At 43.9% G+C, this 17,418-nt stretch overlaps 1 protein-coding gene and 1 long non-coding RNA gene across 3 annotated transcripts in view; one reads left to right on the top strand and one right to left on the bottom strand.

Moving 5' to 3' along the window:
• Window positions 1–10,983, top strand: part of HAAO (3-hydroxyanthranilate 3,4-dioxygenase) — a 25,279-nt gene extending 14,296 nt beyond the window's left edge. The window contains exons 8-10 of one of the 2 annotated variants that reach the window (XM_035111217.3): window positions 4,397–4,465; window positions 6,712–6,794; window positions 9,974–10,983. In XM_035111217.3, the coding sequence (XP_034967108.1) occupies window positions 4,397–4,465; window positions 6,712–6,794; window positions 9,974–10,052 (231 nt within the window). In that variant the 3' untranslated portion in view covers window positions 10,053–10,983. Of the gene's footprint in view, window positions 1–4,396; window positions 4,466–6,711; window positions 6,795–7,380; window positions 7,726–9,973 lie in introns of those variants that run through there. The other variant, XM_060273041.2, reaches the window with a different exon arrangement.
• LOC148686366 (uncharacterized) overlaps window positions 10,550–17,418 on the bottom strand; it is a 16,037-nt gene continuing 9,168 nt past the window's right edge. Inside the window, exons 2-4 of the long non-coding RNA XR_015949148.1 lie at window positions 14,281–14,418; window positions 13,168–13,278; window positions 10,550–11,829 (exon numbers count right to left, since the gene is read on the bottom strand). This is a non-coding gene — a long non-coding RNA (uncharacterized LOC148686366). The remainder of the gene's footprint in view (window positions 11,830–13,167; window positions 13,279–14,280; window positions 14,419–17,418) is intronic.

Raw genomic sequence — 17,418 nt, 5'->3', positions numbered from 1 at the left:
ATCCTTGATTCACGGAGAGGGGTGGGGGGCCTGGAGTACCTCATGGCATGGGAGGATGCTCCACCGTCACAGAATGAATGGGTCCCAGCCACTCAGATACAGGAGGAATTCCTGGTAGAAGAATTTCACGCCCTCTTTCCCCACAGACCCAAGCCCTGGCACATGGAAAGGGAGGGGAGGGGGAGGAAGCACGGGAGAGCAGTTCACCATGGCGCTGGGAAGCGGAGTTTGAGGAACCAGAGGACGAGGTATGGGCGTCACCGAGATCCACCCAGTCAGAGGAAGAAGCAGATTGGCAGAACATTTTTACCCCCACCAGCTCTGACGCCACGGACTTTTTAGGATTCCCGTCCTCCCAGGCGGAAGGGGGGGGCTCGCAGGACTGGGGGGAGGTGTTCACATCAACGGGCTCGGAAAGTACTGAGTTCTTAGGCTTCCAGTCGTCACCGACACCTGGGGGGGACCTGGGGAGGGGAGAAGGAGAGCTTGGGAGGGGGGTGGATGTGAGGGACAGGGGATATCGCGAAGTCCCTCCCCTCCTGAGTTCAAGCCCATCCCCGAGCACAGGGGAAAGCAGAGAGAGTTCCGATTCCAGTGGGGAAGCAGGAAGTCGTGTCCGAGGCTCAGGCAAGGTAGAGGAGCCAGGGTCCCAGGTGGGACAGGAAGGGGCAAATAAGGGGGGGAGACCCATCCCCCCAACTCCGAAATTACGCAGAAAGAGGAGGGGAAAGAGGATGGGTCTGCCAAAGCTTTTGTGTTGGAGAAAGACGCGCCAAAAGCCATTCGGAGGTTCTGAACCCGACTGAACACATGGCTCCGTGTATATAGCAATGACTTCAGCACTGTAAATACGCAGCACCAATAAAAGAATAAAATGCAGAGCTGCGTAGAGTCGTTACTCTGAAGTAGCCCGCTCCGGCCACTGTGACAGTCTGAGTCGAAGCAAAATAAAAAAATTCCTTCAGTAGCACCTTAAAGACCAACTAAGTTTTTATTTTGGTATGAGCTTTTGTGTGCATGCACAAGTAGGAGAACACTTCAATCTCCCAGGACATTCTATACAAGATCTCAAAGCAGCTGTTTTATTACAGAGAAATTTCAGGAACAGACTGGAAAGAGAAGTTGCTGAATTGGAACTCATTACCAAGCTTAAAACCATGGAGCCACCTGGGATGAATAGAGACATTGGATTCTTATCTCATTATGCATGATCAAGCTTTCTTTAGCGCCTCAGCCCTTGCTTCCCCCCCCCCCAGGACTAATTGCAGCCATCAGCAGCCGTTAACAGCCATCCACAGGTTTACCACTCCCATCAGCCCATCACCCATTCCCACCCACCCCACCCACCCCCACCACCCTCTGTATATATATAAGGGTCTGACACTTCTGTTTCCAGTGTATCTGAAGAAGTGTGCATGCACACGAAAGCTCATACCAAAATAAAAACTTAGTTGGTCTTTAAGGTGCTACTGAAGGAATTTTTTTTATTTTGTTTTTAATATCTTATTTAGGGGCAGAGAATAAATGATATGCACTGTCCCTCAAGGATACTCTAGCCTGAAGATGTCAATTCTCTCTCTCTTCTATTGGCCTTGGACAAGGATGAGTAATCTCTGCCCAATCTCTGTTGGACACCAAGTAGATGAAGGCAGTTGTAGTCAAGCCATGTCTGGAAGACTGCAGGTTCCCAAACCCTGAACTAGGAGAAACTCTATAGCAGTTGTATACCCAACAGTATAGCTCTAGGGAGCTATACAGATTCTTGCTAATACACAAAGTGATTTACACCAACACTTCCTTCGAACACTGATTTAGTAATCAAGAGACCAAACAAGTGACGTTAGATGTGCCTTTTCAGTTAACATTAAACATAAATAAAAATATATATTTATATAACTAATCCAAAGTGTTAGTGCTGACCTTTAAAGTCCTAAATGGCCTTGAAGGAGCATCTCAACCCCATTGTTCAGCTCAGACACTGAGGTCCTCCTCTGAGGGCCTTCTGGTGGTTCTCTCGCTGCAAGAAGTGAGGTTACAGGGAGCCATGCAGAGGGCCTTCTAGTGGCTCTCTCCATGTGGAACGCCCTCCAATCATATGTCAAGGACATAAATAACTCTAGAACTTTTAGAAGACATCTGAAGGCAGCCCTGCTTCGGGAAGTTTTTAATGTTTGATGTTTTATTATGCTTTTTTATTTGTTGGAAGCCATCCAGAGTGGCTGGGGAAACCCAGCCAGATGGGTGGGATACAATAATAATAATAATAATAATAATAATAATAATAATAATAATAATAATTGTTGTTGTTGTTGTTGTTTATTAATTACTACTATACCTCTATTAATCAAGTCTGATTTGAGCTGGTTTACAGTGTCAGAAAAATCCCCCACATGTATGCATCTTCTATTGATTATGATGTTGCTTTCCTCACAAAAGTGACCAAAATCAACTTACAAAAACAATAAATCACTAAAACCAAGTGTAACGAACAACCAATAAAACCCCCAAGACACAGCTATGCAGACATAACAGGTATTACAGATCCTGCCCCACAAAAACCCAAAGCCCTTCAAACTAAGGACCAAAATCATTTTGCTTGGCCCCTAAAAATAGATAAGAATGGCTCCAGGCAAACCTCCCTGGGGAGAACATTTGAAACCAGGAGTCATCACTGAAAAGTCCCATTCTCACATTGCCACTTTCCAAACAACCTGTGGAGGAGGTATACAAAGAAGAGTCTGTGATGACAATTACAGGGCCCAGTGAGGGTGTTAGGATAAAGCAGAGCCAAGGAATAAGAGGAGATTTCAGAGGCGCACAGAAGGCCATTTATCACCCAAACGGTTTCAAGCATCGTAACTTTGCCCAATGTGGAAGGTGGCTTTGGTTTAAAGAAATGAAATGGAATTTCTACCGAGGAAGAGGAATAATAGACCAGGCAAGGCATTGTGTCAGACAGCACAACCTGGATCTGTAATAATGGTAGTAGTCAACTCAATATGGAGATGAGTGGTTTTATCCTCCAGGTGCCTAGCAAACTTGTCACAGCATGTCTCACAACTTGTCCCAACACTCTGTTGCCCAGTATAGATGCCCTTAGTCTTTTTGCAACACAGAATGTGATGCACACAATGCACTCCCTCGTATGTTCTGTCAGCTTCACATCAAGGCTTCCACCATTTTCACTTTAGCATTCACCCAATCTGGAAGAGAGCATAAGGCAATGTTCCTTTTAATCCCCTGATGGTAAAGTCAGGCACAGGTACCTGCTATCAGGAAGTGCTGAGTGAAGCTTGGCTGGCCCCTCTAGGAAGCCAAACTCCCTTGAAGAGGCAAGCAGTCAGAACACATTAAAATGGACTAACTCACTTTCGACTTGGTCTGGGATTATTCTCCCTCTGCTGCCAGGGATGGGTGCTAACTTCTTGGCATTTAATATCTTCCCTTCTTTCATTGATTTATAGTGAGTCAAATCTTTGGCCAGCCTAATTCAGCACTGTTCTACTGCAACTAGAAGCCGCTCACCAAAGTGTCAGGCAAGAGTCTTTCTCATGGTGCTCTCTGAAATCCTCTTAGCTGGAGGTGCCAAGGATTCAACAACTTTCTGATTGAAAGGTTGAGCTTTACCACTGGGCCAATCCTACTCTCCCAATTTGTGTGGAAATGGTAGCATTGGGACTGGTGCCCATAGTCTCCATAGTCTCTAGGAGCTGGAACAAGATGTGCAGAGCATTGCTGCAAAGACCAGTGCCAGCGAGGTTAACCATTGGAATCTGCCCCTAACTTCTAAACAGGGATTAGGAGGAACAAGAAGAGAAAAATAAATGAGGAATCACAGCTGTTTGAAGTCCAAAAAATATCCTCATTAAGTTCAAGTGCAAGCCTCTGGAGAAAGCAAAATGCACTATCTGTCCCAAGAGTGGTGTGTGCTATGGATAAAAAGCACAAAGCTATTAGTGGGAGGATCAGAAGAGTACAGGAGCAAAGGCCATAGAGGTGGAAAGAGAGAGAAATGTGTAGATGTGATTGTTACATTTTGTTTTTACATTCTGGTATACAGTGGTACCTCGGGTTAAGAACTTAATTCGTTCTGGAGGTCAGTTCTTAACCTGAAACTGTTCTTAACCTGAGACGTGCTTTCATTAATGGGGCCTCCTGCTGCCACCGTGCCACCAGAGCACAATTTCTGTTCTCATCCTGAAGCATAGTTCTTAATCCGAGGTACTATTTCTGGGTTAGCGGAGTCTGTAACCTGAAGCGTCTGTAACCCGAAGTACCACTGTACAAAGATTTTGGCAAGGTTAATGCATCTTCTAACAATTTCCGTTAAATAATTTTACATTGACACAAATGTTTCTCATAGTAACACATTGCATTTTCTTGGTTTGTTGCCCAGGTTATAATTTTTGGACCAGGAATAACCAAAGAGGGAGGAAAGAATGCAGATGTATGGCTATGGCAGCTGGTATGTGATGCTAGTTCCATTTCACACTAACTAGGTAGGGTAAAAAGGTAACTGACCCCTGGACGGTTAAGTCCAGTCAAAGGTGACTATGGGGTGCAGTGCGGATCTCACTTCAGGCCGAAGGAGCCAGCGTTTCCACACTGGCAATAATTCTTCCATCGAGCAAGCAATGGAAATAAATGAAGTGTGGCTCAACAGGTAGGACAGAACTGCTATGGTAGCTTCTTGGGTAGCCAGTTGCTTATCGGGAGGGAGAGCAGCAAGGTGACATTGAGGCTGGCATGTTGCAAAGCCAATCCAGTGTTTGGCCATGTCTCCCCCACTCCTACCCCACAGCCTTGTCCCTTTTCCTCCTGGCAAGCAATAACAACACACTTGTCAGAAAGCTAGCATAGCTGCTCTGCCCCACTCGGTGAAGCCTCCATGGGCAGAGGATCCAGCTGTGGGTTCGAGTGTGGCTCAGGAGAAAAGTCTTTCACTTCAGGGGTTACAAACGATGCTGGGACACGCTCGCCATCGCTGCAGTTGTACTGAGGCAGTGGGTTCACCCATGGGTTCCTCAGCAGTCTCTGAACCCAGTCTACTGTTGATGCTGGCTATGCCTCACTTTAAGAATATAAGATGATTACTGCTGGATCTGGTCAAAAGTCCATATAGCCCAGCACTCTGTTCTCACAGAGGCCAGCCAGATGTCCAATTGGCAGCCCACAAGCACAACCTGAGTGGAAGAGCACTCTCCCTACCTGCCCATTTGAAATAGCTCTGTTCATGCAAGACCTCCATTAGTCCTCACAGGAATGAAATGGCTCAGAGAGCATCATTCTTACAAGACAGATATGAGCCCTTTTTAGTAATGCATGGTTTTTCTTGCAGTAATGTCAGTCTAGTCCAGGCATCCCCAAACTTTGGCCCTCCAGATGTTTTGGACTACAATTCCCATCATCCCTGACCACTGGTCCTGTTAGCTAGGGATCATGGGAGTTGCAGGCCAAAATATCTGGAGGGCCGCAGTTTGGGGATGCCTGGTCTAGTCCCTGTTGGCTTGGTGAGCAACTTTTCAGGTCCTGGAAAGTATTTCAAGGATCTGATGAGAAGACTGAAAAAATACTTCGAGCAACCAAGTGCCATATTTTCAGGCTGACATATCTATCAGCACGCTGCTAGCTGAGTTGAATAACAATGCCACAGAAGTGAGTCGCCTCAAGACAGCTTCATTACGTGGAGCTGTGGGATGGAAAACTCAGTCTGATTGCTACTCCTCACAGTGCATCTGTACTGGGTAGCAGGGGAGTTTTTCTGTTGGCTTTACTATGGAGGTTAAGCCTCACTCAGTTTTTTTCCCTTTCTTATTTCAATTCAAATAGTTCCACAAATGAAAAGGTCAGCTATCACTACAGAATTACAGGGAGAGGTGAACAGCTTTCCGCCAAAGTTCTACATCGACTCACAATATTGGTCTCAATTCCCCCACCCCACCCCCACTGCAAGTAATGAGCCCTTAGCTGGTCAAAACAAACATCCTCAAGGAGAACTTTTTCACAGCATACTAGGTTTGCAAAACTTGTGATGCACTAAATCAGTTTTTCTCAACCAATGGGGGCATACGAAGAACTTGGTGTGGAGTATGTGTGTGAGTGGGGTTGTTTGGGTTTTGGGTTGTTGTTGTTTTTGTAATGTACAATATAAGTAAACAAATGTAAAGTTATGAAATTTCAATCCATGTGAAAAATTCAAATTAAATGAATATGTGAACTGGGATTGAAGGGGGTGTGGAATCCTTTTTATGTTAGCCAAAACGGGACATGGGTTGGAAAAAAGTTGAGAAACACTGTAGTAAATGAAACATCTCCCAGCACCAGCCAAATCTAGGTCATAGCTGCCAAGTTATCCCTTTTTTAAAGGGATTTTCCCTTATGCTGAATAGGCTTCCTCGCGAGAAAAGGGAAAACTTGGCAGCTATGATCTAGGTTCTTGTCCCAATGACCATTCAGTTTATTCAGGCCCCAGAAAGATGAGAACCAAGAATGTCTACCAAGCCTGCGGCATATAGTTGTTAATGACTGCTTTGGGTCACAAGCCCTTCTATTACAGAATTAATTGATTTGTTTTTATTTCCCAGATCACTAGATTCCGGATGATTTGGTTAGACTGACTGATTAGTTCATTAAAACATACTTCCTAGTTTGTGGCTGCTAATGACAGTCCAGGAAGAATTAAAAGCCTGTCTTTTGTTCCTGCCTTTTCAGGAAGGCACATCTGTTGTTACTGCTGACAGTAATACCCTGTTCCTAGCAAATGGAGACAGCCTTCTCATCCCAGAACAGACTGCGTAAGTATACAAGAGCATGTGAGATTGGCCACCTTTTGCAAATGGCCACCTCCTCTCACCCAGGTATTGGTGCATCGCTGCTGCTGCTGCTTTCTATTCATGCAAAATTCATTTAGTTTCTACACCAGGGGTAGCCATTATTTATTTATTTTGCTGAACTACACCTCTCATCATTTGTAACCATGATGACTGAGGCTGGTGGGCAATGTTCAACAACATCTGAAGGACACCATATTGGCTACCCCTGTTTGTATGTAGTGGCACCAGTATTTTGAAACATTGTTCCTACTGAAATCAGCCAGGTGCTGCCATTTTGATATTTTTGATACCAAAAGATATTTTGTTTCACCAGGCCTTCTCAGAGAATTTATTTGTTTCACTGTTGGTTATTTCCCCTGTACAGTCATACCTTGGAAGTCGAACGGAATCCGTTCCTGAAGTCCGTTTGACTTCCAAAACGTTCGGAAACCAAGGTGCTGCTTCCGATTGGCTGCAGGAAGCTCCTGCAGCCAATCGTAAGCCACAGAACCCTTGTTGGATGTTTGGGTTCCGAAGAACATTTCCAAACTGGAATACTCACTTCCAGGTTTGCAGCGTTCGGGAGCCAAAACGTTCAAGTTGCAAGGCATTTGACTTCTGAGGTACGATTGTATTTTAAAGATTTAATTATACACCATGCTGCTGCTGCTGCTGCTGCTGCTGCTGCTGCTGCTGCTGCTGCTGCTGCTGTTGCTGTTGCTGTTGTTGTTGAGTTGGTGGTCCTAATATCTATGGGAATAGGGTGGCATGCAAATTTAATAAATAAATAAAATAAATATATTTGCAATTTATTTATTTATTAAAATGCTTGCTTAATGGGACATTCTTCAGAGTGACGATAGCCAATTCCACTCACCCTCTTGATGCGGCAGCGTTGCAGGATGGCAGAGGCTCTTCTAAGACCTCGATGAGGGATTTGAGGATGGTGTCCTGCCCTGATAGGGGGTCCGGGCTTATGCCCAGGCCACCTATCAGGAGCCAGATCCTAGCCTGCACCAGGAATTGGTGAATGGGGGTGCAGGCTTGGACAATGGGCTGGGCCGGGTGTGTGTGTGTGTGTGTGTGTGTGTGTGTGGCACTGACAGAGCAAGAAGGCTTCCCTCAGGTCTGTGCCCTGGCCATTTAAACAGCCTCCACTTGCAGCCCTACCTTGCTTTTCCTTGCCGGGTTCCTCTCATAGAATCATAGAGTTGGAACAGACCACAAGGGCCATCCAGTCCAACCCCCTGCCAAGCAGGAAACACCATCAAAGCATTCCCGACAGATGGCTGTCAAGCCTCTGCTTAAAGACCTCCAAAAGAGGAGACTCCATCACACTCTTTGGCAGCGGATTCCACTGCCGAACAGCTCTTACTGTCAGGAAGTTCTTCCTAATGTTTAGGTGGAATTTTCTTTCTTGTAGCTTGAATCCATTGCTCCGTGTCCACTTCTCTGGAGCAGCAGAAAACAACCTTTCTCCCTCTTCTATATGACATCCTTTTATATATTTGAACATGGCTATCATATCACCCCTTAACCTTCTCTTCTCCAGGCTAAACATACCCAGCTCCCTAAGCCATTCCTCATAAGGCATCGTTTCCAGGCCTTTGACCATTTTGGTTGCCCTCCTCTGGACACGTTCCAGCTTGTCAGTATCCTTTCTTGAACTGTGGTGCCCAGAACTGGACACAGTACTCCAGGTGAGGTCTGACCAGAGCGGAATACAGTGGTACTATTATTTCCCTTGATCTAGATGCTATGGTCCTATTGATGCAGCCCAGAATTGCATTGGCTTTTTTAGCTGCTGCATCACACTGTTGACTCATGTCAAGTCTGTAGTCTACCAAGACTCCTAGATCCTTTTCACATGTACTGCTCTCAAGCCAGGTGTCACCCATCCTGTATTTGTGCCTTTCATTTTTTTTGCCCAAGTGTAGTACTTTACATTTCTCCCTGTTAAAATTCATTTTGTTTGCTTTGGCCCAGTTGTCTAATCTGTTAAGGTCATTTTGAAGTATGATCCTGCCCTGTGGTGTATTAGCCACCCCTCCCAATTTGGTGTCATCTGCAAACTTGCTCAGAATGCCCTCAAGCCCATCTTCCAAGTCATTGATAAAGATGTTGAATAAGAGTTCAATTGATAAAGATGTAGAATAAGAGATGTACTCATCGAGTTCATTGTTAGAGCATCAGATTGGCTGCCTCGCCTGCCCCAGGGGAGTCATGATAGCCAAATGTTTTGTGAGGGCTTTTGTTTTGCTTTTTGTAATTTTGTTCCACAAGTCAAATACAAAGCATGAGATTACAGCTGTAATGCACATTTATATCAGAGTAAACCTCACTGATATCAGTAGGAATTTCCTCTGAGTGATATAGGTTCGTGTTGTCTGTCACAAACTAAGCATTCCACCGCTGCCATTCCACTCCTTCTATTCTTGGAATGCTTTTTACCTCTAATCTACTGAACTAGAAAGGTGGGAGGTGATACAGCACCGGAAAGGCAAGGAGGCTTAACTCTGTCCCATATTCAGGAGGACCACCGGCTTTCAAGTTCCTGTTCCATGCCCTAATAATTTGTGACCCACACACCACAGATTGCTTTCCTATTTGGAATTAATGTGCTCTGTATGTTTTACAGTTGGTAGAGCCTGGCTCTATGATGGGGAATGGACACCTAGGGTCTCATTGCTATGAACTGCATTGAATCCCCCCATATGTTGAATCTATCCGAATCCCTGGTGAGATGTTCATTCTCAGTCATGGCAGTCCAGTCTCAATACAACAATATAATGTTTCCACTTATTTTGGCAACACTCTGCATAGCTGACTGCTCAATTAAGCAATGACATTTCCCCTAAACTACCATTTTACTTCTTTCCGTTGTGCTAGTTACCAGTAATTAAATTCAGGAGCAGGAGGTGAAGTGAGAGATGGAGGGGATTTGGTATTTGTAAAAAGTGTTCAGCATCCTCGAAAATTCTTCTAGCATTGTCAACAAGCAATGAATAACCTAAAGGGAGAGTTTATTGTTATCGGGCAACGAAAGCTTAGAGTCAATCTGAAAAGATTAACTGATGTGGTTTAAAAAACAGCAGGATCAGCCTTTTCATATATAGGGTCCACATCTGCCACTCAGCCCCATTCTCTGTTTTGTTTTGAAGGTTTCAGTGGAAGAGAGCTGAAGGATCCATTGCTCTTTCCGTTATTCAGGATCCAGCACGGAAAAGACCCTACACTTGAGTTGCTGGCAAGGCTGATTAATAAAAGTCTGATAAAATGTTTTATGTGAGCACAGAAGAAGAAGAAGAAGAAGAAGAAGAAGAAGAAGAAGAAGAAGAAGAAGAAGAAGAAGAAGAAGAAGAAGAAGAAGAAGAAGGGATTCATTAATCTTGAATCCACACATCTAAAACTATATGACACCACTTTAAACAGTCATAGTTTTCCCCAAAATATCCTAGGAACAGAAGTTTGTTAAAGTTGCCACAGCTCCTTGGAAAGAGGGATTGATTGTTAAACAACTCTGGAATTGTAACTCTGGGAAGGAATAGGAGAGTTTACAAACAACTCTCAGCACGCTTAATAAACTACAGGGCAACTGATATGACTTTCCATATGTGGTGGGCATGTGAGCTGTTGCAACCATTCTGGGAAAGAGTATGTACAGAAATAAGCAAAATCACGAATCAGGACATATAATGTAATCCAAGCCTATGCTTATTAACAGACATTCAACTTAATTTGTTATACAAGGAGTTTATTGATTTTCTTCTGGTGGCTGCACAATTACTCATAGCAAAGTAATTGGTCACCTACACATCAGACAATAGAAACAAAAAATATGGGCAATTGCTTTTTCTGAGAAACTAACAAAGAGAGAACATGTCTCAACAAGGCATCTGATCTGGATAAGTTTGTTGAACTATGTTACTCTTTTAGAAAATATTCATATGGACTTATGGGAAAGTCTATCTCATTAGTCTTCTGTTCCATGGAGAGAGGGTAGGAATGGGGAAAACCAAAATGAATAAAAATAAATGACAACTCCCAGATTTTAGGGGTTGGGGAGCCAGGGCTGGTTAAAGTGATTTCATAGTAATTTAAATGCATGGTGTGAATGTGGCCTAAGACAAAATAAAACATACTTTGGTGTTCCACTAGGAGTGCGGTCTTGTAACATGAATGCCTAGTTTTTATATATATAAAACAGTGTCAGAACTCTTGAACAGACTTGCATCACCCACAACACCAGATTCAATTTTAAAAGTTGGCAGGTGTCAGTATATAGGTAGAAAAATTCAATTTCGGAATTCTTAGGGCTGAAAGGAATGGAGTGGGGTGAGGGGAAGGATCTGTACAGTCTGAGCCAGTGGTTCATAGATCTCCCTTAAAAAAGCCCAAATGAGCTGTGTAATAAGAAATTGAATTGATGGCATGAAATATTAGTTTTGATCAAAAAAATATGGAGTTGATGAAAGTTATGAAAGTAGAGAACATGAGAGCAAATGATATACATAGCCAGGGAATTCTTTTTGATTGCCCAAGTAATCGGCACATTGTACATAACAACACTTGCCCACCATTCTCTTGAAACCCAAGCCCCTCGTGTTTTCAGTGTTCCTAAATGCTTAGCTTTGCAGAATGCAGTGACCAAAAACCTCCCCTTGCATGCTGATTGGGCTGCTATCGGATACTGCAGCCAAAACAATACTGGCTGTTTTGAATCCATCTACCTCCCTCTATCTTGGGCCATTACACCACAACATATAGCATATTTGAAAGAAAGGAAAAAACAAGAAAGGTTGACAAGCTGAGGGGGAACAGAATAAACATTTATTCTTTGCAGGAGGGCAGCATCTTGAGGTGGCTCTCATCCTGTTTTAAAAGTTTGCATTGCAGAAATCAGAATCATCACAGCACCTGAGTTCCAGACGGATGCCATAATTCTCACGAGGAGGAAGATCACACCTTACCACATCCTTCGTTGCACAATTGAGTAATTTATCTCTAAACATCCCATCTGAGACAAGGTGTGAAATGGAAGAAAGAGGAAAAGAGAAAAGAGTGAAGATTTGTATCATCCTCACCCTCAGTCCCCACAATGATTAACTGGAATTCACATAAAATATCCAAGCTGCTCTCCATTAAATAGCCTGGTAATATTGATGGTTGAAAGAATAAAGAAACACAAGGGCTGAATCTAGACATATCAAAAAAACATTTTAGGAAAACGTGTTGTAAACTTCATAACGGGGAAAAACGTTGAAGAAAGATGGGACTCCACAGCGCCATCCAGTGTCACAGTGTTATAATGCATATAGAACGCTTTTTCTTTACTAATGCTGCTGAGTGCAAGGTTTATTACTCTGGGGAAACAAAGCTATTCTGAATACAGGTACATTATTCTCTCTCCACCTGCTTCTACAGCCCCTAAATCTGCTCTAGAAGATAGAGAGAAGCCCACAAACAAGTTTAGTAGGCACATATGGAAAGGGGGGGCGGTGGAAATGCTTATTGTGTGAGCTGACCTTGGTACCCACATGCATAAAGGTAAAGGTAAAGGGACCCCTGACCATTAGGTCCAGTCGTGACCGACTCTGGGGTTGCGGCACTCATGTCGCTTTATTGGCCAAGGGAGCCGGCGTACAGCTTCCAGGTCATGTGGCCAGCATGACAAAGCTGCTTCTGGCGAACCAGAGCAGCGCACAGAAAAACCATTTACCTTCCCGCCTGAAGGTATTTATCTACTTGCACTTTGACGTGCTTTCGAACTGCTGGGTTGGCAGGAGCAGGGACCGAGCAACGGGAGCTCACCCTGTCGCGGGGATTCGAACCGCCGACCTTCTGATCGGCAGGCCCTAGGCTCTTTGGTTTAACCCACAGCAGCACATGCATACTGTGGGATTTTGCAATGAAACATAAGTATTCGTGGAGGGTTTGAGACCCAAGAGCTGTGTTTTCTAGAATTAAGTCGCACACCCTCTTCTCTGGTGATGTAAGTATCTTATTTTTTCTTCTTTTAATTATTTCTATGTGCTGGGGTGGGGGGTTGACACAAAATTTTATGCACCGGGTACCACCTGACCTTGCTACGCCACTGGATGATCGAAGAAATAAGACATTCTCTTCCTTTCCACACTCACACTCTCTTCAACTATGCAACAGCCAGGAAAGAAATGTCAGAACTTGCTGCATACAAGCTCAGACTGCATACTTGAAGCTATGCTTCTGAAAAAGGCATTTGAACGAATTATTCTGATTTGTTGTATCACTAAGCTGAAAGAAATGGAAAATAAAAAGAAGGGGAATGTGGACCCTGGAGCCCAAACAAGGCAGAACCTTTGTAGCTCTTTCTTACTTTGAAAGGTGGTGATGCCAACGCAGATTCCTTCATCATCAACTTCACAGGTTTGGTGGTTGCATGGTACTCCTGGTATCATGACTAGGCATTTTGAACAGAGGCGAGCATCTGCTCCAAATGACAAAACCAAAATGTTGTGAATAATGGAGGGTTGCTTTGATTGATGGGTTATATTTCTATGCCGATCTTCATTGAATGGAACCCCAAAGTGTCTTAGAAACAATGAATTACAATAGCATAATAGACCATCAGAAATACAGCAGAAATCATACGGAATAATTAGCAAGATTTATAAAAAGCTATAGTCAAATGGCCACGGAGTTTCCCTAAGGAGCTGTAAAATGTTAAATGGAGGAATGGAGAAAGAGGCAGCCCCCAGATGACTTCTGAAGGACTTTCTGCTTGTCAAGCTGGGTGGACTTTTCATAGCTTGTTCTTTAAAGAATTGACCCCAAATTTGGCTTCTTCTTTAAAGAATTGACCCCAAATTTAATCCCAAATTGGGATTAAAAGGAGTTGGCACATGATGGAAAAACATTGATCCATCCATCCCTACCTCTGAAATGAACCTATAGTTTGCCCTCATCTTTTTAAAAAAGGTTTTAATTAAAGATTTCTTTTGCTACAGAAGGCTTCCCCACATCATGAGGTTTTATTTTCTATTTGCAAAGTATCTCTACCCAGTAAAGGTGTCAGTTTCCCTGCTTGCACCCTAATTTGAATATTAGGGAGAGTTGCTTAAATACATAAAGAGTTGAACAGATTCTAACAGGCTGCAGTAAAGAAAGATATGTGAAGCAGGGCCACTCCATCATTGATTGCAGGGGGTTGGACTAGATGACCCTTGGGTCCCTTCCAACTCCCTTGGCTCACCCTCTCCCTCAATTGCCACCTAGCAATTGTCTTTCCCTTAAGGTGCAACAGAGGAAGGGAACAGAAGAAAGGCCATTTCATCGACTCAGTTCAGATTCTGTGGACAGATAATAAATTTGGTTTCGTTCATACTTTAGTATGAAACTACCTAAATTGCATTTGCTTTCTCTCAACCTGCACTTAACCTGCCTCCCTTGGCTGACAGTGCTTTTCCCAACTCTTGCAGAAAGAACATACCTCCAGGTGTGAGGAGCAGGAAAACACAGATTGCAAGAAGTACTTGACTTGGGATGGACATCTTGGTATCAAAAGGACACTGTATGCACTCCAGCAGAGCCCCAAATCACAGAGGAATAGATGTTCCTCAGAAAGGAACTATAAAGATAAATGGGTGGGCGATACAGTAACATCATGAACAGGCCACTCATCACAGAACAATAATCCCAATTTAAGTGATAACTTGAATTGTGGGTGGAACAGAGTCTGTAAGGTCAGGACTTCAATGGCCTCTGCAAGTCTCCACTGGCACACCTGGCACTTAAAGAACCAAATAAATGCACGGCAAAATCAAAAATATCATCAGTGCTTGCCCAACAATAAATGGTCAATGGTTTTAATGTTTCTAATTTGATATAATAAATATGTAGAAACGACAATGTAAACACCACAAAGACATACTTACATCACAACCTTATGTATGCCCATTCAAAAATGACTTCAAGGTGACCTTTTAGCCTCACTAATATAGAAAATATGGGAGTGACAATCTTATAGCAGATTTTGATAGCCAAGGTGTGTAAATAAGTAGCAGAGTCTTGACGTTACTACAAGACTAAATGCATTTCCCCACACCCAATGAAGAAGAAAGTGTTGTAGGACTTCCTTTCAACATCCTTTGTTTTATTTTGTACAGTCATACCTCATGTTGCGTCCGCTTCAGGTTACGTTTTTTCATGTTGCATCCCGCAGCAACCCAGAAGTACTGGAAAGGGTTACTTCCAGATTTCGTCACTGGTGCATGCGCAGAAGCACTAAATCATGCTTCACGCATGCGCAGACGCACTAAATCACGCCGTACGCATGCACAGACACAGTGCTTCGGCTTGCATCAGATCCGTGTTACAGACGGGCCTCCGGAATGGATCCCGTCTGTAACATGAGGTTCCAGTGTATTGAAGAGACTTTGTCCACTCAGCCAGTAAACCTACACCCACTTACCAAGGAGTAAGCTCCTTTGAACTAAGTAGAATTCACTTCTGAGTAAACCCATTCAGGTTTCATTCAATGAACATGTAATGTGTCATGTAATGATAATGGTAATTTCCAGAATATCTAGTAATACTTTAGAATTTCAGAATTTGGTTTTGAGTGCAAAATTAAGAACATAAGAAGAGCCTGCTGGATCAGGCCAATGACCAATCCAGTCCAACATCCTGTTCTCATAAGAGTCAGCCAGATGTCTGTGGGAAACTGGCATGAATGACCCAAGCACAAGGGTCTTCTCCCCTCTGGTTATTTTCAGCAACTGGTGTTCAGAAGCAGCTCTGAAAGTGTGATTGCCAGAGAAAGTGTTCCTGACAAATTGTTATGCAAAGCTCCTGCACATTAGAAATGCATTCAGGGCACACAAGAAACCCATAAGCAGAGCACGGTAGTACACATTGTACTTAAGGTACACAGTATAGTTCCATTCTGGCTGAACTCCCAGATAGCAATGTCCCAACTCCTCCCTGCCTCCATATAATTTCATTACACTGTGGGAAGTGTACCAGAGCAAATGCACCCGCTGGCCAAGAAAGCACATACATAAAAGGCAAATGATGAAATGAAAAACTCAGACAAAGTCATAGGTTGATGACTGTTTCATTTCAGTTTCTGGCCAAAAATCTCCCCTTTCATGCTATCAGGTGTGAGGAGTCCTCCCCTCCCTTTGGTAACTTCAAAGATAATAATTAATGAGCACTTTATATTTTATAGTCCTTTTTATTCAGTCATCTGGTTGCAAGCAAAGATACACATCCCTCCACAAGGAGCGCAGGTGCCTATGATAAATCCTCCCCCTTCCATTTCCCACAACATCCCGGGCGCCAACAGGAAGTTCCTCCTCCTCTCTGCATTCTTTGTTCTCTAATACGGACAGACCTCCTAGTTCTTGGGGAGGGAGGGTCTCTCACACTCTCTAATGTCGTCTCTGCTGGCTGTTCCTTCCCTTCTGTTTTTCTTTCCATTATCTCGTAGCTAGGCAATGTGACGTTATGAGATGTAAATCTTCATAACGATCGCCGAAAAAACAAGTGTCCATCATGCTTCCTTCTTGCCCTTATAGAGCTGCATCATGCTGCTCCCCCTTCCAGGGCTCCGTTTGGCGTAAAATGCAGAGTTTTCTTCTTGCACAACAGCAAGCAGTGTGACCACAGAGGGCAACACAATAAATCACAGGAATAGTGAGCTTCTTCTAAGCTAATTGTCCTTTATTTACACAGCAATAAATCAGCAGCTCCCAGCGAAGAGCACTCCATGTTGCCGGTGGAAAAACGAAACTAAACACAATACAGAGAACAAAGACAGATCCCCGTATGTACTCCTCCCTCCTTCCTCCCAGCGGCCAGACGTCACAGCAGACTGCTTAACCCTTTAGCAGCTCTGATGCTCCTCACACCCCCTCTCGCCTGGATCGCTGGGGAACAGTGGGTATCTCAACTTACCCCCAAAACAACCCCTTACAGAACTCCTCATGACGTTGGAAGCACATGGGTTTTGTGAACCCATCTGCTAGATTCTCCTGAATTGGACAGTACTTCAGCTTCACCAAGCCTGTCTGAATACTCTGACATACGTTTCAGAAACGGATGTCCAAATGTTTGATTCTGGCCTTATATTGCGCAGACTCTGCCAGTTTCATACATGGCTGATTGTTTTCCCAAACCATGATGGGCAAGCTACAAACACCATAGATCTCTTGGACCAAACATCTGTAGTATTCCAGTTCTCTACAAACCTCCAACAACGCACAGAACTCCACCTCAATGGAAGAAAGAGCTATGAGGCTTTGCTTCTGTGAACGCCAACCAATCAGAGAATCTCCAAACCAAACCAGACACTGATTTCCTGTCTGCCAGATTGGCCCAATCAGCATCTGCGTAGTACGTGAGCTGTGGCTCACCCTGTATTGACAGCTTCAGACAGAAATCCTTGGTGTCCTGCAAGTACCTCAGCACTCTCTTGATGCCATTCCAGGCATGCACACTAGGCTGTGTAGCCTCTCGGCTGAGCAAATTGACTGCAAAAGCAATGTCTGGCCTACTCCACTGTGACAAATACAGCAGACTTCCTAGAGCAGACTGAAAGACTTCGGGACTCTCAAACGCTACTTTG

Source organism: Zootoca vivipara, chromosome 3, assembly GCF_965207765.1.
Source record: "Zootoca vivipara chromosome 3, rZooViv2.hap1.1, whole genome shotgun sequence".
NCBI lineage: Eukaryota > Metazoa > Chordata > Lepidosauria > Squamata > Lacertidae > Zootoca > Zootoca vivipara.
The sequence above is the reverse complement of the archived record's forward strand: the minus strand, read 5'-3'. Positions and strand labels throughout refer to the sequence as shown.